The following is a 24,265-nucleotide window of genomic DNA, read 5'->3' on the forward strand; positions in this document are numbered from 1 at the left end:
CTTTCAAATAATAAAATTCCCACAATTTTCAAACTCTTCAATTCAGCACTTACATTTCAACAGACCACAAGGCAGATTTCGAAAAAGAACCGACGGGGGGAAAAAAAAAAGAAAAAAACAACGGGGGAAAAAAAAAAAAAAAAAAAAAAAAAGGTAAGAAAAGAACCAAACATCAACCGTCTTTCTAGAAAAGGGAGTCTCTTCTTCAAATACAGGAAAACCCAAAAATGCTGTTTCTGCTTTAAGAAGAATGGAGTCTGATTCCCTGCAGGAAAAAATCAAACATTTGATGCCATCTTAGTTAGCTCGTCTGGAGTCACCACGACGGAGCGAACGCGCTAAAGGCGGGCGGGTAGAGAAGATGCAGCTTTAGATGATGCAGGTTAGGAGACACAACAGCAGAGGGGGCCAGAAAGCACTCAAAAATTGCCACGTGAAGCTCAATTAGGAACGAGTTCTCATTTGCAAAGTAAAGAGCCTTTAGGTTTTGAGATCTTGGCTTTTGGATGCAGAACCTCTTTTTTTTTTTTTTTTTGTGGTTTATTTTTTACAAAATGTTCCCAAAAAAAAAAAAAAAAAAAAAAGTCTTTCCTCGTCAAAATCATTAAAAAGAGCATGAAATCATGTTTGTTTTATTTTTTTAAAGTTTTTTGTTTTTGTTTTTCCCCCAATAAATAAGTAATTAAAAACTGAAGAAGCCAAACAGCAGAAAAGAGTAGCCTTGTTAGTTTTTTTAACCCCAGCCAAGCCAGAAAATCGGTCATTCTTTTAGGTAGCTTGCAAGTCAGAAGTATTTTCATGCATTTAAAAATAATAGAATTAAAAAAAACCCCAAACAAACAAACAAAAAAAGAAACCAACCCCAAAACCAAAACCAACCAAAACTGTAAAAGGGGAATGTCTTTTTTTTTTTTTTTTTTTTTTTTTTTTTCCTTTTTTCATGCAAACTTTTGCTTTCAGGAAGGAAAAACTGAGGAACAGCGGGCCTAGCAGGTGGGAGGGAGGTTAGGGGCATTCCAGCCAGTTTGGTGCAGCATTACCTCAGTTTCTCAAAAGCAGCTGTCACGGGTGGGTCCTTGTGGGGCTGTTCGCGGTCCGTCCGCTTGATTTTACAGTTCTCATCCCTCAGTGATTTCGAACTGGATTTATGACGGTAGAGTTTTTTATGGGTAGGTCCATTATTGCCTAAAGTGCTCAGGTTACTATAGTTTTTATCAAAAAAGGGAGCGTGAATGTCCGTGGTGAAGCCGGTGGAGCAGTTGGGGCGACCGGAGTCGCAGCTCACGGCTTTGCTGTTTTTGCTCGAGCCCTTGTTGTTCGACTTGTGGTTCTTCGCCGCCCCCGGAGAGCCACCGTTCGCCTTCTTCTTCGACTCTTGGGACGTCCCTGCCAAAATTTTAAGAGTTTTCAATTTCAGGCTGTTGGACTCCGGCGACCGGAATATGTCTGGAACGCTGTTGTGGCCGACGGGCCCCCACAAGGGCTCGATGGAGGCCATCATAAACCTCTGGACATCGGCCATTCCCGACGCGATGTTGGACAGGATGTTGGAAGGTTCCTCGAACTCCCTCTGGTCGTCGTCCAGGAGGCTGGTGGCGTTGCCCAGGCTGGCTTCCGACCAGCCCGTGCCCCCCTCTTTTCCCAGCGCCCACTCTCCAGAGAGCCCGTTGTGCTTGCCCAGCTTCACCCCTGCCGGGATGCAGTGCTGAGTGCCCTCGGCCACGCCTTTGGTGGCCGTGGCCACGGTGCCCAGCTGAGTGACCGCCCTGCCACCAACAGCCGGAGCCTTCTCGCCGTTGACTCCTGCTGCGCTTTTCCCTTTCCTGGTGGATTTGGGTGCCTGCCTGGAGTTTTTCCCTTGCGGCTTATCGGTTCCTTTGTTGGTTTTGGGTGATTTTTTCCGGGTGGCTTTCTGGGAAGAGCTTTGGTTTGTACCCACATTCTTGCTGGATGAACTTTTCCTCTTCGATTTTGACACTTTGCTATTGGTGCTAATTTGACCAGATGGCTCATTAAATGTTGACAAGCATGGACTCTTTTCGAGAAGGCTGACAGAATCTTCATCGTTGAACATATGGAACTGGAACTGGTGATTATTTAAAGCAAACCCATTATCTGCCTGATCCTCGGTCTGCAGGACCCCACAGTTCCACTTGACCTTCTCGGAGCTGTTGAGGGAGGCCTGGGGGCTCTCCTGAAAGCCCTTCAGGGTGCCCAGAGGCTTGGCATCAGAGCCAGCTATCTGCGGGGACAGGTTGGGAGTGTCTGGAGGGGACATCTCCGAAAGCGATGACTGGCGGAACCTATCAGGCGTGAAGTTGGAAATGTCTAAAAGGTCCGTGGACTCCTTCAAAGGGGTGATTTCATCTATGCTCTGCTGGATCACTAGCTTGGGACTGCAGTGGGCCAAGAAATCATCATTAATATCATCCTCGCCGTCCTTTTCACAAGACTTTAAACTTAAAGAACTGTAATTGCTAGAACTAACTGACAATGAACCCACTGAATCAAAACTAATGAGCCTGCCATCATCCGTATTGAGTGTACCTCGTTGGAAATGAAAGCGCCCCTCTCCATTATTGAAATGACATGACTGGTAAGAATCATCAGACTGCACTTGTTGGCTATCCGGCATGTAATTTTTTTGGTATAGCAATTTGCCGCTATTCAGATTGACTTGAGCGTATCCAGAGGTGGGGAGGCCATCCGTGCCCGGGGCAAACTCGCTCGGCATTCCGGCCGCCTCCGGCACGTCCCTGGGGAAGTCCTGCCGCTCGCTGCCCTTGCTGGCCGGCCACACGCTGCCGAAGCCGCCCTGCTCCATCTCCAAGTGGCCGGGCGACTGCTGCAGCTCCGACTCGGAGGGTGGGGAGAGCACGCAGCTCTGCGCCGGCTGCAGGGACGGGAAGGGCTTTTCCGGCGGGACGATGCTGGGGAGCGGGTGCTGCTGCTGCTGCTGCTGCTGCTGCTGCTGCTCGGAGGCGTGCTGGGCAAAGTACGGGATACCGGGGTTGCTCGACAGATCCGAAGCATCTAACAACGTCTGCAGATACCCTCCGGGGATCAGGGGTACATTGGCGGTGATATTAGCAGATGGCAGAGGCTTGTCTGAAGAGGAGGTGGATGGTAGGAAAGGAGAATTTTTAGCAACCTTATCCTCGTGGCACTCTGGGAGATGGGAGCTGTCTGAAGCACAGGGACTGTTTTCGTCCTTCAGACGCGCTGCAGAGTCCGGGTTTTCCAGGGCTGGGGAGTCCTCTGCCGTACTGGCGGCAGCTTTGATCTTCTTGCACTTCAACCTGGCTTCACTTTTGAATTTGATTCTGCGGAGCACTTTCCGCTCTGTCCCCTTGTGCTCCCGCTCCTGCGGTTTGCATTTCACGGCGATGCCCGCGATGTCGTGGACGTGTAATCCGTTGGCACAGCTGGGGGTGGCGATGGCTAACGCCGGCAGCCCTTTCAGGCCTACGTCCTCCTTACTGCTGCAAGGCTGCTTGTGATCAGAGGAGCAAGAGCCCAGCTTGTTCACTGATTGCTCGATGGCTTTAATTCTTTGAATCCGATGCCTGTTTGCTAGCTTGCATTTTCGCTTCCGTGGGTGAGGGAGGAACGAAGCATCTGAGCCGTTAAGATAGAAATTCTGCTTGTGGTAGAGAGACGATCTGAGCAAATCCAGCCGGCTCTGCTGCCTCTCCTGCCAGAAGCCCTTCAGTGGGGCCAGCTTCTTGTATTTGCTGAGCAGCTCCTCGTTCAGAGTAACAGTTGTCTCGTTGGCATCCACTTTGCTGAGCTTCACCAGCATATGCTTCTCCCCTTTAAACCTGTTAATGATGATGTACTTGATGATCACGGGGGGCTCCTTGCGAGAGACTTTTCGCCGTTTCTTGGGGCACCACTCGTCGTCGTCCTCCTCCTTGGGCCCGTCCGGGAGCCACTCCTTCTTGTCCAGGATCTTCTCGTTCTCGATGGAGTCCACATCGTACAGGTAGTCGTCGCTGTATCGCACTTTCCTCTTCGCCCGCAACCCGTAGTTCTGCTGGATGAAGGAGCCGGAGTGGTCCCGGGCCAGGTACCGGCTGCAGTCCTTGATATCGCGCAGCACGTCGTAGGAGGACTCCGTGCAAGTGCTGTCGTCGCTGAACTCCCCGGAGTCCTCTGTGGAATTCACCGAGTCCAAGAAGTGGCTCCTCTTGGAGCCCATGTACTGCACCATCTCTGTGCTGTTGCAGGATTTATTTAAGGCAGCTTTCTCCTCCTCCTCACCGTCCTCTTCCTCGCCATCCTCCTCCTCCTCCCCCCAGATGATGCCTTCCTCGGACTTGAATTGAGAAGGGTCAGTGGCACCGCTGGGCCCCCTTTTCAGGGTGCTCCTGCTGTCCCTTTTGGTGCAGTTGCTGAACACGCTGGGGAAGAAGTTGAACTGGGCGTCCTCTTGCAGGGTGGTGGTCTTCTCCCGCACGTTGTCCTGGAAAGATTCGTATCTGATCTTTAGGGAGCAGACGTCGCTTCCCAAGGTGGAATCGTCATCGTCGAACATGTAATTGTCCACGTCTTCCTCAGAAAACAGATTTACAGAAAGCTCATTTTTGGAGCAGAGGTCAAGCAGCTCAATTTTACTTTCACTAATGAAAGATTCAAAATAGCCCCATTCCTGGTTGGGATTTGTTAGTAAAGGTTCCTCACCATTGCATTTGTCTAATAGTAATCCCTCGTAATAATTTTTCTGAGTGGGGTCCTCTGAATCACTGTCAGATTTTTCTGCATCTCTTTTGTCCGCTGCCCTCGATTTATGCATAGGGAAGCTTAAAAGCTGGTCTGAAAGCAGTTGATCCCCATATCTCATGGTTTCTCCTGTGCTCATGCAGTGAATCCCTATATCAGAGACCGAACAGGTGTCATAATCCCTATTTATATCCCCCACTTTCAAGCTTATTCCCGGCTCCGCATCAATGCCGTCCTTGGATTCAATAAAGCAGCCCAGACAGGTCCGGCTGGGCTGCATCAGGCAGTCTCCCGTCAGCGCCGACATCCCCCCGGGCTCCATCATGCTGAAAGGAGCCTTCTCGCAGTCGCCCGGCAGCGACCAGGAGCTCATGCCCTTGGTCACGCAGGACGTGAGGGAGATGGCGTGGGCGGAGGAGTCGTCCGAGGCGTGCTCGGGGACATCCGTGAGACGCAGCGGCGACGGGGGGCTCAGCAGGCAGGGCTTCTTGGCCGTCAGGGCGCGGTGGCACGCGGGGCCCTCCCTGGGAGCCGCGCTCAGCGCCGGGAACGGCGCCGCTGCCTCGGCGGCGCTGCAGGGCCTCTCATCGCCGTCCAGGGCGTGCGACTCTGCGGGGACGGGGGAAAGGTAGAGGAAGAGAAAAGACAGAGGGGTTACCGCTTTTTTAACCGCCCTGGTAGGTCTCAGGCTCGCCAACCCCGCTCCCCTTCTCCCAGGGGTTGGTGGTGCCTTTTCCCAGGTGCTCCTTTGGGAAGCCCTTCCCAGCAGTCCTTCCCTGCTGGATCCAGTTAACGTGGTGATTGATGCGCGTGGAAGGCGGAGGTAAACACGCTGCTCCCTGCAGCCAGCTGGAAGAGGTACAAGAGCACGTTTAAAACACGCAGCCCATCCGCTCTTCCCTCCTCATATCCATACGGTTACCTGGAAACTGCCTCTCAAACCTCACAATGTTATTAAAAAAAAAAAAAACAAACAACAAAACAAGCCTAATAAAAATGTTCTCATTAACATTGAAAAAAATTAACAGGAAAATAAGATTCTTAAAGAAATAAAGCACCACCCCAACCCCGCGGGGTCTGAGCTTGCACACACCTGAGCTGTTTTACTGCTCCGGAGTCGGGGAGTGATGGCTGATTTTAAAAACCCAGCAGTCTTTTTGTCACTGTCCACGCCAAGGGAAGGCAGAAGATAGCACAGAGTTTAAAGCAATTATTGTTAGAATTATTGTGGGGTTTGCCATTCTTTCCTAATCACTAAAAACGCTTTTTTAGTCATGTAAGGATTTTTTTAAACCTAAGGATTTTTTTAGTTTTACCTCGTCGCGCTTCTTTTATGGCAGAATAAAGTTATGAATGTACTTTTATCTGACTCCTGGCTCAACGGACGGTATGACCCTTGAAATTTAAATACGATGTCTTTTCATCCATGAACACGCTCTGATATCTCTGTATTAAAAAAAAAATATATATTCCAGTGAGTGCATTCATCCCAGCCAGAGAGCTCTGCCGACTCGGAGCCTGGTGCTTTTGTCACGGCTCAGGTCTTTCCTTTTTGGTGGCTCCACTGAAGGCGGAGGGGCGAGAGCCGAAGCTTTCCAAGGAGGGACAAGTGCTTTAAAACACAACTGGAGCACCGGGATGTGGCATTAAATGGGGCATGCAAAGGGATTTATTTGGCTGCTGCGACGCTCCGCGAGTGCTGTTATTCCGAACTGAGAGGAAGGCGAGTCTCCTGCATCCTTGGCAGCCTGGGGAGGGGAGGTTTGTGCTGGGTACCACCGGCACGATGGAAAACCCCCCAGGTGGGGAGGACGGAAAAGAACAGGATGCCATGGAAGGAGAGGGGAGCAGGAGGTCAAAGCCCCCCTAATTTCATCCCAAACGCTCCCATAAGTTTTGTGCTACAGGGGCCTTAGGGATGGAGCCGTCAAAAAGCACAAAGTGCAGCTGGAGCCTCACGGCGCTGCCAAGACTTTAAACCTTTTCCCAAAGACTCCCTAACTCCAAGCAGAAGAGCAGTGCAGTGCCTGCCATCATCATCAACATGAACGACTTGGAGAAGGCCAGACTGGCTTGCTTGAAAATGGTTAAAAAAAGAAAATAAATAAAAAAGCTGATTTTTTGAGTCCCTCCCACCAGTCTTCAGATCAGAAATGCAGAGGTGGTATTTTTTTCCTTAAGCACCAAAACAGATTAACCAGTGCAGTTCCACTTCAGAAGTAAAATAAAATAAAAATCAGCTTGGAGCTGACAGGAAGCATGGAAAATTTCAGGATAAAAGAAGAATGTCTGTGAATGCTGTAAGACTCAAAGATGGGGGAGGCAGAAAACTGAAATTCAATCTCAAAAGCTGCATTCAACAGGCCAAGCTGCTATTATATAAAATAAACTGTCTCTGGGCGTTTCTTTAGGTTTATAGTTGTGTGAGTGAACTTAGCTCTTGTGAAATACAAGTGCCAAAACCTGATTTTCTGTGGCTCTGTATCAGCCTAAAATCAGGCCTGTGTTCAACTGATGCTCCAAGGGAATACAGTTCACACGGAAAATGCTGGAGAAGCAAAACCCCTTTTCCCAGTTTCCCTCAGCATCCACCCGACAGCACATGGGCAAGGGGAGGTGGCAGCTTCCAGAGCTTCGTGCTGGCTCCTGGCCTTGGATTCAGCACAACTCCCACACACCAGCGTTCAAACGGAAAGTTTAAACTGACAGAGGGGAGGCTGGGATGGGATGTGGGGAAGGAATTCTTGGCTCTGAGGGTGGGCAGGCCCTGGCACAGGGTGCCCAGAGAAGCTGTGGCTGCCCATGGATCCCTGGCAGTGCCCAGGGTTGGATGGAGCTGGGAGCAACCTGGGACAGTGGGAGGTGTCCCTGCCCATGGCAGGGGGTGGCACTGGATGGGCTTTGAGGTCTCTTCTCATTTAAAGCACTCTATAGTTTTATGTTTAATTAAAGCACTTTTTAAGCCCTGTTTAACTGAATTCCATGGAAGTGGTATGAGGTCCTAAAAATTCCCTCCTTACTGATCAGGGCAGCGCTGATTTTGTTGTCCACTGGATCAGACAAAGGGACCACGACTACAGAATCCTTTTGCAGCTCATGAGCTGCAGCTTTACCCTGTGTAGTCAGGAAGAAGATGGAAGGAGATGGGCTGACAGGGACAGATACCTCCCAAAATACGTCCCAGGGGCAGGTGTGAACATGTGCCTCACCTGCCACCAGCACGAGCTGTGGGGTCCTCACGGGCACCCACGTGACCGGAGCTGCTCCAAGGTTTTGGTCAAGAAAAAGAACATTTGCCTTTACCACCTTGTTCAGAGCTGACAGAAAGATCTGAGCATATGTCAGAGGACCAAGTCCTTGATACCCAACAGGATCAAATTTATACAGAGATAAAATCTATCTATGTATCTATCTCAAGATTTATGGGCCAGTACAAAATGTAAGAAGCCATGAAATCAAACACAAAACACACTGAAGAATGAAGGCATCAGGCTGTGCTTGCCCTCTGCATTTACTGTGGCCAGAGATTGCAGTCCAAACGACCTCAGAAAATGCTCGGAGGCTTATTTATTTCAATCAGGCTTTCAGACAGCTGAGCACTGTTACTCCTAATTAGTTATTCTGAAAGCAAATATAGAATCGATGAAATAGATGCAAAGTTGGGCATTTTGGGAGGCTGCTGCAAGGGGCTGCTCCTTCCCCACCCATGTTGGTGGCTCCCAGGAACACGACCTGTCTGTGCAGAAATGGGACTACAGGATAGAAAATCCATGTGCTGGGTGATGGGACACAGGCAAGAACGAGCTCACAAATCCAACCTTCCCTTCCCACTAATCCTGGTTTCTTTCTCCTACCCAACCTCAAATTTTCCCCCAGTTCGTAGGGACTAAGCATCCTTCAGCCAAATTTTGCTAATATTGGCTGATGGGATCATAATGTTAAGAGAGGGAAAGATTCCCAATAGACAGAGGGGCTACAAAGTCCTGGATGATTTTTTCCCCCCCTCCAAGAAACCAAACCAAAACCTCTAATTCAAACTGCAAATGCACATAAACATTTCCAGCCATGCCCATGCACAGGTAAAAGCAGCTCTTGTTAAGGCCTAAAAAGGTGTGGATTTATGGCTGGCATGATTCCTGTGCAGAGAACACCCATTTACTCCCCTGCTCCACACTGCAGAGATACCCAGAAACTGCTAATATTAAATGCACAAAAGGGATTAGGAAAACAAGTTGGCTTCCAAGTTGTCGCTGCTCCCTCATGTACCATAATTAAGTTCCTTACCATTTTCTTTCACCCCATTAATCAGGATAGTTTCTTGGTCTTCTGAGGCACAATCCTGCTCTTGTTGGTCATCCATCAATTTAACCTCTTTCTGTTCACTCCATGCCCCACTGCATCTGGCCAACCTGCACATTTCCAGAAACACAACCACAGTCAGTGCAATCCCCAGGATCAGCTCAAGGAACCGTGAATAAAAAATAACAACAATACAACACCCCCACACAGCCTCACACGCTGCCTGCATCCTCCTTAAGAGGACAAATCCAATTTATTTAGCTTCTCAGCCTGTCACTTTTCCACTCCAAAAGCCAAGTCCCATGTTCTTTCAGCAAGGTGAAAATGTTGTCTACCAGCATTTCCTTCCCCAAATCCTGCTCTGGGAGGTGGAGAGGTGCTTGGCACCTCTGCTGGACCCTCCCCATCACCCAAAATTGCTGTGCAAAAGCACATTAGTGATGTCCAGCCAGGAAAAGCCCATCCGTCTCCAGATGGATCAGTGCAGAGGTGAAGGAGAGGATTCATCCCAGCTCGTCAACAGCAGCTCTGCGATGGGGCTGGAATAAAATGCAGATACTGGAGTGACAGCTGCTCACCCTCACTATCAGCCACTGCCCTTCCAAGCATGGGCAGGCATGAAAAACTTCCCCAAAAAGCAGTTTTTTGTGGAAAAGTATCCCCAGTCCCACTGTTCACCACGAGAGCTCCATCCTTGGCAGCCCCAGGCCCCCAGGACTGCCCCTGCCGAGTGAAGCTCCACCTGCAGTCCAGGCTGGGCTTGGTGGGGCTTCACCAGAGCCAAGAACCTGAGGTGAGGCTCCAGCCCAGACCTTCTCCCTTCCTCCCCTGAGGTCCCCTCACCCTTCAAAGCCACCACCTGACTACGGAGAGGGACCAGGAGCAGGAGCAGCAGAGTGATGCAGCTGAAACCCGGGCATGGGGGGCACTGGAGAACCCTCACCAGTGCTCCTGACTGACAGAATTTCACTTCTTGGACTGCGAATTCGAGTCAAAATCTATTTTGTGCCCTTCTGGCAACTCAATCTCAATTTTTTCTCTCTCACAGAACAGGTACCAGATTGCAGCATTGGTTTAGGTGTTTTTCTGGGTTTGGAGGTGTTTTTTTTTTTTTTTGTTTGGCTTTTTACTTTTCACATCAACATTTGTCAGTGTCTGCTGTTCCCACAGCGCTCACTGCCCTGGGGTTCAGCAGCCAAACTTCATTCATATTCAGATTTGCAGTGGAGTCCTCTTAATTAACGTGAAATCTGTACAACCGCCTTAGTAAGTGAAACCTTCACCCAACTTAAAGATGTTGTGACACCGAGAGGAAGATAAGAATAACAAGCATCAGTAACTCCGTTCCTTTGCATATTTAGAGGAATATTTAACTAACCCCGAGAGTTTTCCTTTGATGCAAATCCCCGTCTCAAAGCTCTCCAACGCCAGGCGGTTTGCTGTGGTAATGCCCCTCTCCTGCCAGCACCCTCCCCACACCCCGAGCTCCCTCTGTGGCCTTTCATCGCTGACACCTGGGAGCAGGAGAGACTCCGAGAGCCAGAGCAGAGATCAGAGTCATTTCTCCATGAAGGAGATTAATGCCTGAGTGTGGAAGGTGCTCTGCATCCGCCGCTGACAGGCTACAGCTTCGTGCCTCCTTGCTACCTCCTGCCTGTTAGATGCGCCTCAATTAACAGAAGTATCAAGGAATTAAGCTTTTAGAGTATCTATTAATGAAAATACTAATAAAATGTCGTCAGCCTCGGGAGAGCCAGAGGGGTCTCAGGACAACAGGGAACCACCACCGGGCCGGTGTGGCTGCTGGGGAGGGGGCTGAGGTGTCCCAGGATGGTTTGGGTGGGAAGGGACATCAAAGCCCAGCCAGTGCCAGCCCTCCACAGCTTCCACCACCATCCCCAGGCTGCTCCAAGCCTGGTCCGTGAGGAAGAAGTCCATCTTTCCCTGATTCTGATGGATACTCAAGGGCCAGCCCTCATGGAGAGAGCAGGGAACAGACGGGGGGCAAGCAATGAGCACAGAGACAGCCAAGCAAACAGGCACAGAGGGGGAGTTTACAGACCTTTCACCTCCCAGCATTATGGGTTTTTTGGGATGTGTGTGCACAAGGGGGAGGGAAGCACACCGGGGACGTTCCCAGTGGATGAGATCTGAAGGCTGGAGAAGACAATGGAAGACAATGAAATGCAACAACAAAGGGGATGTGCTTGGGGACAACTCTTTTCCTCCACTGCAGCGACCCAGAGAGCAGAGCTGAGCTCCAGAAAGCAGCTGGAAAGAACTGAGGAGGGTCCAGATGGGGGATCTTCTGCCAGGGTCAGACAGAGATGAAGTACAAATGCGACAGACAATTCAAATTTGCTGAGACCTGCTGAACCTTTGGGACCAGGGTGACCAGGAAAGGCGAGACCCCAAAAGGGACGGGGAGAAACTGCAGCAACTGGGAAAGAAAAGCTGACAAAGGGGCTGGACGTGATGCAGAACAGGAAGGGACAGAAGGCTGGGGATAACAAAGAGGAGGAGAACAGCTGGGTCCCAGGCAGGAAAAACTTAACCAGGAGAGATCTGGGGGATAAAGACGGTGCCCAGAGAATGGCTGGGTAGCAGGAGAGCACAGAACATGAGAGTCATCTGCAGACTGAGGTATAACAGGGAGAGAATACAGATTTCAGATGGTGCCGGGCCATTGAAGAGAGGCACGGCTGGGGTCACGCTATTATCAAGAGCTGGCAGGAAGAAAATCAGGCACCAGCTTGAAGTTTATGAACCTGACCGGAGCCAGAGTGGATGGAGGAAGAGGATGGCGGATGAAGGATGAACTCCAGGCCTCTGGAGGAGGAGGACGGGGGCACAGCGGGGCTGGCTGTGCTTCAAGGACAGGCACAGCACGTTCAGACACAGGCAAGAATTCAGAAGCACTTCTGCTGATTGCACCGTGGACTTCAGGGCATCGGCCTGCTAAGATCACAGCTGGCACCACAGAAAGTCACTGGCTAGCAAGGAGATGGAGCAATAGAGAGCAAGCAGTGGAGCTGAACAATAATCCAAGCAGTTTCAAGCTCAAGATGGACAAATTAATGGACAGAAGGACAGGATGCAGAGCTGTGGTAGCAATGCACAGGGCTCAGTGACCTGGAGAAACCTTTCAGCCCTATGGCTCAGGTCAGGTGAAAGACTGCGAGTGCCTCTAAAAACCCTCAGCGTCACAGCTGAGGAAATCCCCCATTCCTAACAATTCCTGTCAATTTTCCTATTTCTAGTGCTAACAGGGCCATACAAAACCTGCCAGTGACCAGCCCACGAGCACATGTCTGGGAGAACACATACACAGCACCACAATGGACCCTCTGCCCCAAACCTCCTGCTGCCTTCGAGCAGGTCCTTCAGCCCAGGGCGCCAAGAAACCCAGAAGACCCTTCTGCTGTCTCTTAAAACACCTCCAGAGACACTCAAGAGGTTTTATGGGTGTTGGTGTTGCTGGAGTAGACATGCTGGAGAATGATGTCCCAGCGGAGGCCCCACCAGCTCCCTCTGCTCCCGAGACAGAGCAACATCCTGGTGGAATGTCCCTTCACCAGTTCCTTGGAGTAAAACCAGATTATTTCTCGTTCTAGAAATTCCTAGAATCGCAGAATCCCAGTACAAACAGGGCTGGAAGGAACCCTTGAACAGAGAAGGGAACACCCAAACTGCAAAGCTAAAAATCCTGAACACATTCCCTCACCCACCTCCAGTCACATAAATGATGGACCTGCTGTCCACTTAAGCCCACCCAAACATTTGGATTTAAACCATGTTCCTGTTAACACTCATTTTACAAAGACAAAAGGGGAAATGCCATCCTTTTATACAACCAAAAAAAAAAAAAAAAAAAAAAAAAGAAAAAAAAGCTTCCTTGTCAGCCAGAAAACGCCCATTTCCCCCCAGACTGGTGCAGCTCTTCTGAATGGATTCATTCACGCTGTCAGAGGTGCCATGGGGAGATGCCATCCCCTTCAGCCTCTCCAGCTCCACAGATCCCCAGCTGCCAGACCAAGGAGGAATTGTGACAGTTCCTGGAGGTTTCCTCCATGGAAGAGGCACAATTCCACAACTTGTGGAGAGGTTTTCTCCCCCTGAGGACTCCCTGCAGACTCTGCTTTGGGAAGCAGCAAGGATTTGGCTCGTGGCATTTCCTAAGAGGATCAGGGATGGTCACAGCGATGCCCCGGATGCACTTACAGGGGATAAAGCAAACGAGAGTTGGTCATGATTGCCACAGAAACCAGTGCTTGGCCACTTAAATCTATGCATTTACACCTCTATATGATCTATAAATACAGATATTTATCCACTGCTGGTTGGACATCACCCCATTCATATTTCCTGGGTACCACCAGTACACCATAGAGCTCAATACTCTCTGCCCAGGCAGAGGAGGGGGGGAAAAAAATTCTACCAGGTAAAAATAAGAATCAGCCCATGAGCCTGACTGAAAGCCCAGCTGCAGACGTGGGAATTCTGTGAGGCGGACAAGATTCTGAGCTGCTGATGGCTGTTCTGCAATTAAAGTTGCAAGAGGGCTTCATCCTCAAGCTGAATGAACAAAAGGTCACTCACACCCAGACAAAACCCAGCGTGCCAGATCCTATTTGCACACAGCTTCCACACCCTGAGTGTTGTAGCTCATGAGGGAAGAGGGAGTATCCAAAGTGAAGGAGAATTTTTTTATGGAGAAGTGGGGGAAGAAGGCCAAGAAAGTGAAGAAGAAAAAGAAGAAGAAGAAAAAGAAGAAGAAGAAGAAGAAGAAGAAGGAGGAGAAGGAGAAGGAGAAGGAGAAGGAGAAGGAGAAGGAGAAGGAGAAGGAGAAGGTGAAGGAGAAGGAGAAGGAGAAGGAGAAGGAGAAGGAGAAGGAGTGGCTTTTTTTTTCCTGCAGAATTGTGAATAAGTGCAGGTGTTCTATATATGCAGTTGTATCTTTCACAAAAAAGAGCTTTAGAGAAATTAATTACATGTCAGCGCCTCTGACAGGTCTTTTAAGAATTGTGATACTTTTGAATGAAAACATTATATACTTAAAAAGAAATACCATGTAAATGTCTCTGAGATATTTACAGTCAGTGGAGTAATAGTAGGAGAGGATTCAGCTCTCCCCGTGCACGGGGGATGCTGAACACACCGTGCTCCTCCTACCCATGTCTCCTGCCTGTGCAGGACCCCAGCAACTGCTGCAGCAGCTCAGAGCAGAGCTCAGGGCCAGGGACTGGCTGGGAACAGAACCCAGGCTCTCCCCAAAACGCTGAGCCACCTCTCTCTCCATCCCTGAGCACCCAGCTCCTCTCAGCAACAAGGGCATCACACACCTCTCCTCCTGTGCTGGGCACCTGGACCTCTGAGCCAGGTGATTTTCTGCTTGGTTGGTTTTTTCTTGGCTTCTTTCCCCCTTTTTTTTTCCTCTTTAGTCCCACAGCAGGACAGAGGACAGAACTTCCCATGGAGAGATTGTGGTGAGGCAGCACCAGAAGCCACAGCAATGCCAGGCTGGTCGTTCACTGACCTGAGGGATGCTGTTTTCCTACCAGGTCCTGGAATTCCCTCATCCTTTTCATTCCAGGGATGCCATTTGATCCTTGTTTTTCACTAAAATTTCATAACTGGGGGATGAAGTGCTCAAAATTTTCACTTGCCAGCAAATGAGGGTGCATTTTAATACTAACAGCTCTTCTCTCAGAAAAGCTGTTTCCATGAACTGACAATTCTACCGAGGCTAAAAGTCTCTGATTTTTGCCCAGGATATGGAAAAAATGCAAAGCACCTGAGGGTTTCCAGATCTGAGAGGGTCAGAAAGGTGAAGTTCTAAGGAAAGGTACAGTCTGAAAACATCCTCCCACCACCAAGTGCTGCTCCACTCCACAAAAGGGATGTTGGACTTGAGGGTTCTGGTTTCGAAGCTGTTTTCCCAGGAAAACCTCACAAGGAAATTGCATCTCCCAGCAGTTCCCTGGGCTCTTCCTATCATTGATGCTGAGCACACCGGAGAAAAGGGAAGGAGAAATAGGAAACAAAGAAGGGTTTTGTGGGCCAATCCCAGCAGTGAGACATCTGAAACCCCGCAAGAAGGTGAGGCCTGCCAGAGCCAACGTTAGCTGAGAATAGGTTCAGGTATAAATACAGATAAAAGCCTCCAATTAGGAATAAATCCGGGGGGGAAATAAAGTTGATTTAAAGAAAAGGAGCTTGCAGAGAAAATGGAGAACACAAAAACCATGAAAAGAGGAAACAATTTCAGAACTGGTGCGTTCCCAGAAGGTGTAAAGGATGGATGAGTTGTTAATATTCATAGCAAGCCTCCACTTTTCCTCAGCTGAAAGCAGATGCAACAATTACTGCAGAGCCCAAGCCCCAACTCCAGCAGACCCCCAGATATGATATTAAGAACAGGCAATTTAAAGCCAGCTCTCAAATAAATGACAGTTTCTGACCTTACTCTGGGAGGACATAAGGTGTGAGTGTTTCAAGGCCTGTCACAAACAACTTTAAGGCAAAAGGAAGGAAGTGAACAAAATTACAGCCTTCCTGACAAAGCACATGTTAAATACCAAAGGAGCTTTCTCTGTAAATGTATTCTCAGACATCAAGAGCAGCAGCGTATCACAAAGGGAAAAAGGTGGCAATTAAAATCCTGGAGGAGCTGAAACGCATGAGGGAACGTCTGAAATGTGGAGGGCTTCAGCATAATACTGTCCCGGGTTAGGGGAGGCAGAGCTGCCAAAGCCCAGGGAGGAGAGCTCCAAAACGCAAAGCAAGGACGGGAAGAGTCAGGGGAGAATCACTGGAGGGGAGGGGAAGCCCGTGGGGAAATGGAGAACAGAGAGACTGAGAAAATGGAAGGGGAAAGGATGGGCCAGGGCCACAAACAGAGGTTGCTGGCCTCAGATGAGCACAGCTCCACCCCACGTCCCCACAGACAGCCATCAAGAACCTGAGAAAACCTCGATGATTCAAGGAAGGAAGAATTAAATGTCCCATTTCACCAAATGTGGGATGAATTTGCACGTGGGGCCGGGTAGATACTCCCCTGGGAACAAGGAGGGTGAGGAAATGCTGGAACCCGGGCGGGCCACATGAGGGTTGCAGTGAGTGCACCCCATTTTGAGGACAAAAAGCATGAAGAGAATTCCTGCCTACCAAGAGCAAGGGAGGGTGATTAAGAAGAGTCGCTGGGGTTTTTTTGGTCATCCTCTCATATTTTACAGAAGTGGAAGGAAATGAAGCGATAATTAGTGTCAGCAGCTGCATAGTTTTGAAAAGCACTGGCAAGCCAGGGGGAGATTTTCATCTCCTGAAAATGAGTAAGAACACAAACTTTGGTTCAGCTGTGATGGACGGAAGTAAAAACATTCCTAATTAACAGAATCACAGAATGGCTTGGATTGGAAAGGACGTTAAAGCCCATTCCACCCCTGCCATGGCAGGGACACCTCCCACTGTCCCAGGCTGCTCCAGCCCCAGTGTCCAACCTGCCCTTGGGCACTGCCAGGGATCCAGGGGCAGCCACAGCTGCTCTGGGCACCCTGTGCCAGGGCCTCAACACCTTCCCAGGGCAGTTTTTCCTCTTCATTCCTCATCTGAATCTCCCCTCTGGCAGTTTAACCTCCCCTTGTCCTGTCTGTCTGTCTGGAAAGCCTCTCTCCATCTTTTTTCAAAGCTCCCTTTAAGTAGCAAAGATGTCCAAAGACAACCAGTGATGTTGGTTTTTGCCTTTCCTCCTTAAAAGCAACACTATTCCAAAGATGTCATTTTTCACTCCATCTCTGGATATAAAGTTTAGATAAATCAGAGATGTTAAAGGCCTGGATATCTGAGGAAAGCAGAGTGGAATGATTAAAAACTCCAACTCTCATAAATCGGCAAAGGTTGAAAATTCAGCAGGATCACGAGGTATTAACCTCACAAAAACACCAGGACTCTCCAAAGCTGTCAGTCTGCTCTAAGAAAAGGTAATAAAGAATAATTTGGGATGGAGATTATTTGATGGGCAGAATTGCTTCATTTAAATGAACTTACTACCCAGATTCTCTTTCTGCTGCTGTGTTTGTGGCTCCATTGACAAACCAGAGTCTGAACAGCCCAACCAAACTCTTCCTGTGAACCTCCTCAGGAAACAGGAGAGGCCAAGGTCAAGTGCATTAAGATAACAGAAGCTGATGAAGGAAGGGGATGTTTCAGAGTCCCTCACACACTGGGTATTATGAAATAACTCAGCTGAAGAAGGGTGTGTAAAATTTTGTTCAGAGATACGGATCAATGCAGAGCCAAACCAGCACAAAGAGTTGGATTTCACAGGGACAGGATGAAGAAAAGTCTCGGTCCCAAATTTTGCCATATTGCCTCTTGCCCTACGAGAAATATTCTCTTCTTTTCCCTGTTAAAAAAAGAACACCAGGTTTAAAAAAAAAAAAAAAAAAAAGGAGGAAAAGAGGAAATTTTTTTCCTGTGTATATATTAAAGTTTGGACTAAGGAGGGTAATTAGGCTGGTGCCGGAGGAGGATGTGAAAGCTCATCAGGATATTTGCAGTAACCCTAGTGGGGTAAACATTTCTCTTTTCTAATATCTTCAAATTAGAAATTTTATAGAAGCAAAAAGGAACTTTAACAAATCTCGTTTGTCTCTTATTAGCAATTAGCTGACGTGGACTCCAGATAAAAAGTGTTAATTTCTAAAGCACACATGATTTTCATAAAAGCACAGACAGGAAACCAAACAGTGGAGTGCTTGGCTTAGGCACAGGAAGGAATTAAGCTGGAGCAAGGGGAGGAAGGGCTCATTCCTCCCATGGTTTACAGAAAGAACTGGTCAGGGAGCTGCTGTTCCCTTACTATGGGACAAGGAATCCCAGAATCCCAGAACTGTTTGGGTTGGAAGGGACTTCGGAGCACATCTTGTTCCCGTGAGCAGGGCCATGCCAAGTGCTAAATCCTGGGCCATCAGCTTCAAGATGCTAAAGACTGCCAGAAAAGAGGCAAGGGTGAGAAATCCCCCCCAAAAAAGGGCGATGCTCCACAGGGCTGTGGAGCACAAAATCCCCTTAGCCATTACATCCAAGTTTCTAGCCAGATCCTTTGAATATTCCTGAACGACTCCCAAGTTCCATGAGGATTTTTTCCTTTCTGTGTGCATATAAATGACTGCACTGACAGCAGATGGGCCCTTCCCTACGATTTCCTTTTTAAACTCCCAACTTCATGCAATTCCTGCGCATTCCTTGTGCTTGGAAAGGAACGCCTGCGCTCTCAGCTCCGGAGCACGAAGCTGGGGTTACTTCTGCTCGTTTTGTTTTGCTTTTAAAACCTCTAATTACACAAGCAGGCAGCAACTCTTAAATACATCATCACCATCACCATCATTTTTCCCTGAGACCACCTCGGTGCAGTGGCTCTGCCTGGCAAGGTGAGCCTGGAAGTGACCTACACTTAGGGAAAACGTGCAGCACCTACTGGCTTGGGTTTATTTTCCTGAGTAGTTTCCCGCAGCTGACACAGCTGGACCACGGATTTTACAGGTAAAACAGCTTCCCAGTCTCATCCCGGGATGTTCATCCCAAGGAGCGAATGCTTCTGACTGTAAAGGGAAATCAGGGGAGGTAGGAAAAGGAAATGATCAAAACACTTATCACACCGAGAAAAGAACTTATTAGGCCCGATAAGGAGCTGGAATTGATGACAATTATAAGATGCCATCCATTTTTAGCGAATAATTCAGAAAATGGATGAATTATTTGAAGAATAATATGTGATCATTTATTTAAAGACTTACACTAATGTATACGCTGGAGGAAGCGGAGCTGAGGCTGTAGGAACACTTTAACACGTTCCTGGGTGGTTCTTCCTTTCCACTCAAATGCAGAGATTTTATCAGCCCTGGATTTAGTTTTAGGGTTACAGGACCCCTGTAGAAAACACCAATCCATTTCCCAAGGTTGTTTTACACACAACCTACTTTTCCTCCACTTTCCTACTCACGTTTAAGAAATCCACCAACATTCTGCCTTTGAGAACTGGCTGATTTATTCCAAATTCCCAAACAACCCCACCCCCACTCCACAGGCCTTAGCAGATCACACAATTAGATGGAAACAACGCTTAAATCTAAAGCCACGTCTCTTAATTTTACTTGGGAGGATTTTGGGTTCCACCGAACGTCGGAGGCGATTTCTGAAGGCAAAATCCTGCAGGAAGAGAGATTGCATCTCCTAAGACATCAGTCCAAATCTCCACCCGTATCCAGGTAACAATCTGGAACGCTGATATTTAAGAGGAAAAATATCTGGACAGCTGCCCCAGCTCCCTGGGAAGCAATGTTTAGTTAAAGTCTTGGATATCACTGAAAGAAGACGTGGAGATGTCACACTGAGGCTGAAGCATTTTTTCAAGTGCTGAATTATTCACCCGTGAACCTCAGATGTGAAATCCAAATGCTCCGGTACTGCCCCGGCTTTAGACAATGGCTAATTCCTTTCTGTGCCACTGCGGGGTCTCTTCATCAGCTTTCTTTCATCTATAATCACAGCCAGGTCATGGATTATTAGTCATATTCAGCGCAGAATTCAAACCCTGCTACACCAATCAGTCGGGCCGGGACTCGCCCGGCGTTAACGCCGGAGGATCCCACTGCTCCTGGCACGGCCTCGCAGGGCACAGGGAGGGACAAACGCAGCAGCCAGCTGCCCAAGCCAAGAGGGGTGAAGCCCTGAGCTTGGAGAGGACACAGAACAACCTGGGGCTGCGGCGGATCTGCCCCAACATCCCACCCGCAGCATCGGGCACGGCACGGGAGGGCACAACTCGAGGCATGTTGGGGAGGATGAACCCAGGAAGCCCTATAAATATGACTGCTTAGATTCTGAGAATGTGAAACCTGTGAGATAGAATTGAGAGTAAGTTTTGATGTCTGAGATGTCCTAGCTACTGGATGCCTGCTAAAACAACCTATGTATGATTCATCCCACACATGTAACACCCCCTGAAGTGTCAAGTATCTGTAACCCCATTGGCACAACCCTGTTACAGCCCACCTCGAGACCCCTTATCAGGGGGCTGCGAGAGTGGGCCTGTCTCTTGTCTCTTTGTTCTCTTCTCCTTTGCTCCTCTCTCTTGCCTCTTGGAATTTCCTTATCTCTTTCTTCCCCCACCGTCCAAGGCCATGCCACAGCTGCGCCTGGCGGCTCCGAGCAAGGCCTCACGTCCCGTACAATAAACCTCTTCTTCTAAAACCTAACTTCAGAGATCTCTCGTCTACATTCATCCACACCGTCCTGGAGTCCTCAGCAGCAAGCAGGAAGGAGGCATTTCTACGGAGGCATGGTTTGGGCTGGAAGTGATCATAAAGCTCATCCCATTCCACCCCCTGCCAGGGGCAGGGACACCTGCCACCATCCCAGGCTGCTCCAAACCCCATCCAACATGGTCTTGGGCACCGCCAGGGATCCAGGGGCAGCCACAGCCTCTTTGGGAATTCCTTCTCAGCCCCTCACCACGTTCCCAGGGAACAGTTCCTTCCCAATCTCCCATCCAGCCCTGCCCTCTGGCAGTGGAAAGCCATTCCCTGTATCCTGCCCCTCCATCTCTTGTCCCCAGTCCCTCTCCAGCTCTCCTGGAGCCCCTTTTGGCCCTGGAAGGGGTCCTAAGGTCTCCCTGGAGCCTCCCCTTCTCCAGGTGAGCACCCCCAGCTCTCCCAAGCTGGCTCCAGAGCAGAGGAAGTCAATATGTTTCCCCTCCATGTGAACGTAGTGGGAAGAAAAAATCATAAAGACAGGCATTTATCAGCCTTTGCTGGAGGTGTTACTTTGCATATCAAGCCACGAGGATGCAATTGTTTCATTAGGACTTCACTGGTGTTTTTAACGTTTAATGAGTCTTGGAGAACAGAGGAAGAAAATACTACAGGCGCTGCCGCAGCCAAGATAAATAGGTAAACATCCCCTGCCTGACATCAGTTAATGCATCACAGCTCTGCTCACTTAGGGCAGCCATGAAATCAATTCTTCAGTAAAAATAAAAAAACCCTCATATCCAAATCTGCTCTCACAACGGGAGCGAGGCAAGGGACGATGCGACGGGAGGGAAACTTCGGCCTGGCTGGATGCTCCAGGCCTCTCTTTGTCTGCTCCTCATGCCAAGCCCTGCTGAGGGCTTGGCTTTCCACAAAATGAGGGTTTTGTCATTTTTCCTCAAAATAAACAATCTGGCTTTTTAAAAACTTTCCCAGGAGTCAGCAGAGATGTGTTCCCAGCCTCTCAAGGACGCTTCATTGTCAGTTCCAAAAGCACCCCAGATAAATTGAGAGCAGGGATGGAGCTGCTAAGAAAAAGTAAAAACAAACTAAAAAAACCCCAACCTCTCTTTAGCAAAGCTAAAAACCATTTAAAATCACTTCAAATCCCATCTGATTTCTGGCTATACATCTGAGCCTCCCGCTGTAAAGAGTAAGATCTCTACAGTCAAAACCCAACCGAAAACAGATTCATAAATGCCAGCTGAAGGATGAATTCGTGGTTTTGTATCAGTTCCCCTGGAAAACCGAGACCAGATAACGCACAGGATGCGCCTCGAGGATTTCCCCTTGGGTGGGCTTTGCTCATGTCCCCTCTGTCACACACCTGTGTCACCCTGACCCTCAGACAAATGCCAAGATTTAAGATGACCACCCTTGTGGAGGCCCTGGCTACGAGTCTGCCCAAGGGGCAGCACACCTCAGTTTCCAAGGGAAAGATGGATGTGATGGACGGGCACCCAGAGCCCCCCCAACCCAAAATCTCCACCTCCCCTAACAAGAACATTGGCTGCTATTCCTCCCAGAGCCCTGCAAACAGCAAGGAGAGGGGAAATACAAAGGAAGATGGAGCCCACGGGCTCTGGCTTGGCAGTAGAAACACCATCAGGGAGGAAGAGAGTCATGGATGTGGCTGAACGGTGCCATCTGGACCCTGTGGTGCTCCAGCTCCAGCAGCTGCTGCAAATGCTGCTGGCCCGAGCCGGGCAAAATCCAGCAAATTCCACCCTCAAAGTCAACGCCAGCGGACGATCAGGGCGCACAGTTATCATCTAGAAGACGAGACGGTCGCTCCTCTTCTAAACCTCACCTCTAAACCTCCTAAATCCCGCCCTGCTGCTGGGATAACAGGAGGTGGGAAGGGTGTGACCTCCGCATCCCGTGGCAGCACGAGGAGACACAGCCGCCTCCGAGGGATTTGACAAAATCCCTCATTGCCTTCTAGCCTCAACAGCCTTGTTCTCCACTCTGCAGTTAGAAGGGGTGCAAGGCAGGAGCTTGGGGATCCTGCGTGTCACAGAGGCACCTCAAATCCTGCTCAGGCTTTACAAACCATTCCGGGCTTTTTCGGGCAGCAGCCGCCGATTCCGCAGCAGCTTCCGTCTATTTTGGGCTCCAATTGATTGGCAATTTTGAAGAACGCGCTGCAAATTGCTCTGCTAATCACGGCAACTCCAGCCATGGAACTGTATTAAAATAACATCAGTGCTGAGACACAAAACTGAGATCAGCCAGGGAATGCTGAGCTCTGGAGCCATCATCCTGCCTGCCTGGAATGCTGCAGCCCCCCCCCAGCTTTTCCCTGCTCCGCAGTGATTCCAGATTCCAGATGGCTGCTCGCATCGATTCAACAAGAACAGCACTCAGGGTTTCGGTATTTTCAGGAAAGAGAGCGGTTCTGTGGTGGCCATGGCCCTTCCCAGGCCGCAGGTGCCCTCCCAACGCCACCCACATTGGCACGGATCACGCTGCAGCTCCGCGTCTCTGACGTGCTGAGTGTCAGCCACACCTGGGAAAGGCCATTCATCCAGCTGAAAAATAAGGGATCTCTCCGAGGAAATATCGACAGACACAGAAGAAGGAGATTTAAAATTCCTCTAATGCCAAGCTGTCTCTAAATCCTTTTAGTGGAGACAGGGAGAGACAGGGACAAGCGGGGGAAGGGTCTGCCTGGAGCACGTGGGTGCCACTGTCTGACCTCAAACCCTGCTCAGCTCTAAACCAACAGAGCCTTACCAAGCACCCTCTGTGTCCTAACAGCCTGCAAGGAGAGTCTGTGCCTCCACCCTCGGAGGTGAAGACGGATGGATCCCTCCCCTCTGCACCACAGGTGAGACCCCAGCACCTCCCACCACGGTCTGGAGAGCCTGGGGGCATCAACTCCCGCTCCAAGACGAGGAATCTCCCATCACGGAGACGCAACGGGACTGTGACACTGCGCTGCCTTATTTTCCAACCCATCACTTCAGATTTCTATTGAGATAAAATTAAAACTTTCCGTCGGATAAACCAAAAAAATCATCCTTCAAACTCCAAGCAGAGACAGAGCCGTGGTTGTTTGGGTTCAGTGTGTGGTGCAGAGGGCAGGGTCCTGCTTGGGAAGGGGCTGTGCTGCATCCATGAGGGAGAGACACCAGCAAATGTGGGGAAACAGATCCTCAGGAGGTGTGGATTAAGAATGTCCCAGCAGAAAAATCCAGCCTCCCGTGTGCCAAAGGGTTTTCCCACCACTGACTGTCCCAAAAAACCAATGAAGAGGGAAGGGGAACAATGCCCTCTCTGCTGGCTGGCAAACACAAAGGTGGAGATGGAAGGATAAATCACCCAGCTCCCCCTTCCACTGGTGAAATATCCTCCACAGCGGATGGAATCAAAGTCCATCGCCAAGTTCAAGAACGCGTTTAATGCAGATCTATTCATTTCAAGGAGTGCCTGCACAATGGAGAGCTTTCCCCTTCAAAAATTATTCCAAAACGCACGCCTGCTTTTCATTCTTCTGCGTCTTAACATTTAAAAAATACAGCATATTTGTAACGAAGGCACACGTTGTATAAGCCACAGCCTGCTCTAAAAAGTAGATTTCACAAAGACTTGTCACAGTACAGGGACAAGGACCACTTGTTGATAAATTACTTTCACTCCCAGAGTGGAAAAGTCATATTTGTACACACCGTAAGTGGTGCTATTGTTGAGCAATTTGATGGAAGTCCAGCAAAACACGCCGTGCAGGTTTTTATTTAACCTCATTTAAATCGAATTAACCAACAGGGATGGTGTCCAGGGACGAGGCAGAGTCCTGTGCATAAATGAGCCAAACGTATCACTGAGTGACATTCAGTCTTTCCTTCAACACCTCCAGGGATGGGGACTCCACCACCTCCCTGGGCAGCCCCTTCCAATTTCTGATCACCCTGACTGTCAATAATATTTTC

At 49.3% G+C, this 24,265-nt stretch overlaps 1 protein-coding gene across 3 annotated transcripts in view; it reads right to left on the reverse strand.

The window, feature by feature from the left end:
- Positions 1–995: 995 nt before the first annotated feature.
- The window catches only part of NEXMIF (neurite extension and migration factor), a 162,749-nt gene continuing 139,479 nt past the window's right edge, over positions 996–24,265 (reverse strand). For all 3 annotated transcript variants that reach the window (XM_040084263.2, XM_058423274.1, XM_040084264.2), the window contains 2 exons: positions 9,007–9,131; positions 996–5,331 (listed from right to left, as the gene is read on the reverse strand). In XM_040084263.2, the coding sequence (XP_039940197.1) occupies positions 1,037–5,331; positions 9,007–9,082 (4,371 nt within the window). In that variant the 5' untranslated portion in view covers positions 9,083–9,131 and the 3' untranslated portion in view covers positions 996–1,036. The remainder of the gene's footprint in view (positions 5,332–9,006; positions 9,132–24,265) is intronic.

The sequence above is a fragment of the Hirundo rustica genome, chromosome 21, assembly GCF_015227805.2.
Source record: "Hirundo rustica isolate bHirRus1 chromosome 21, bHirRus1.pri.v3, whole genome shotgun sequence".
In the NCBI taxonomy this organism is placed as follows: domain Eukaryota; kingdom Metazoa; phylum Chordata; class Aves; order Passeriformes; family Hirundinidae; genus Hirundo; species Hirundo rustica.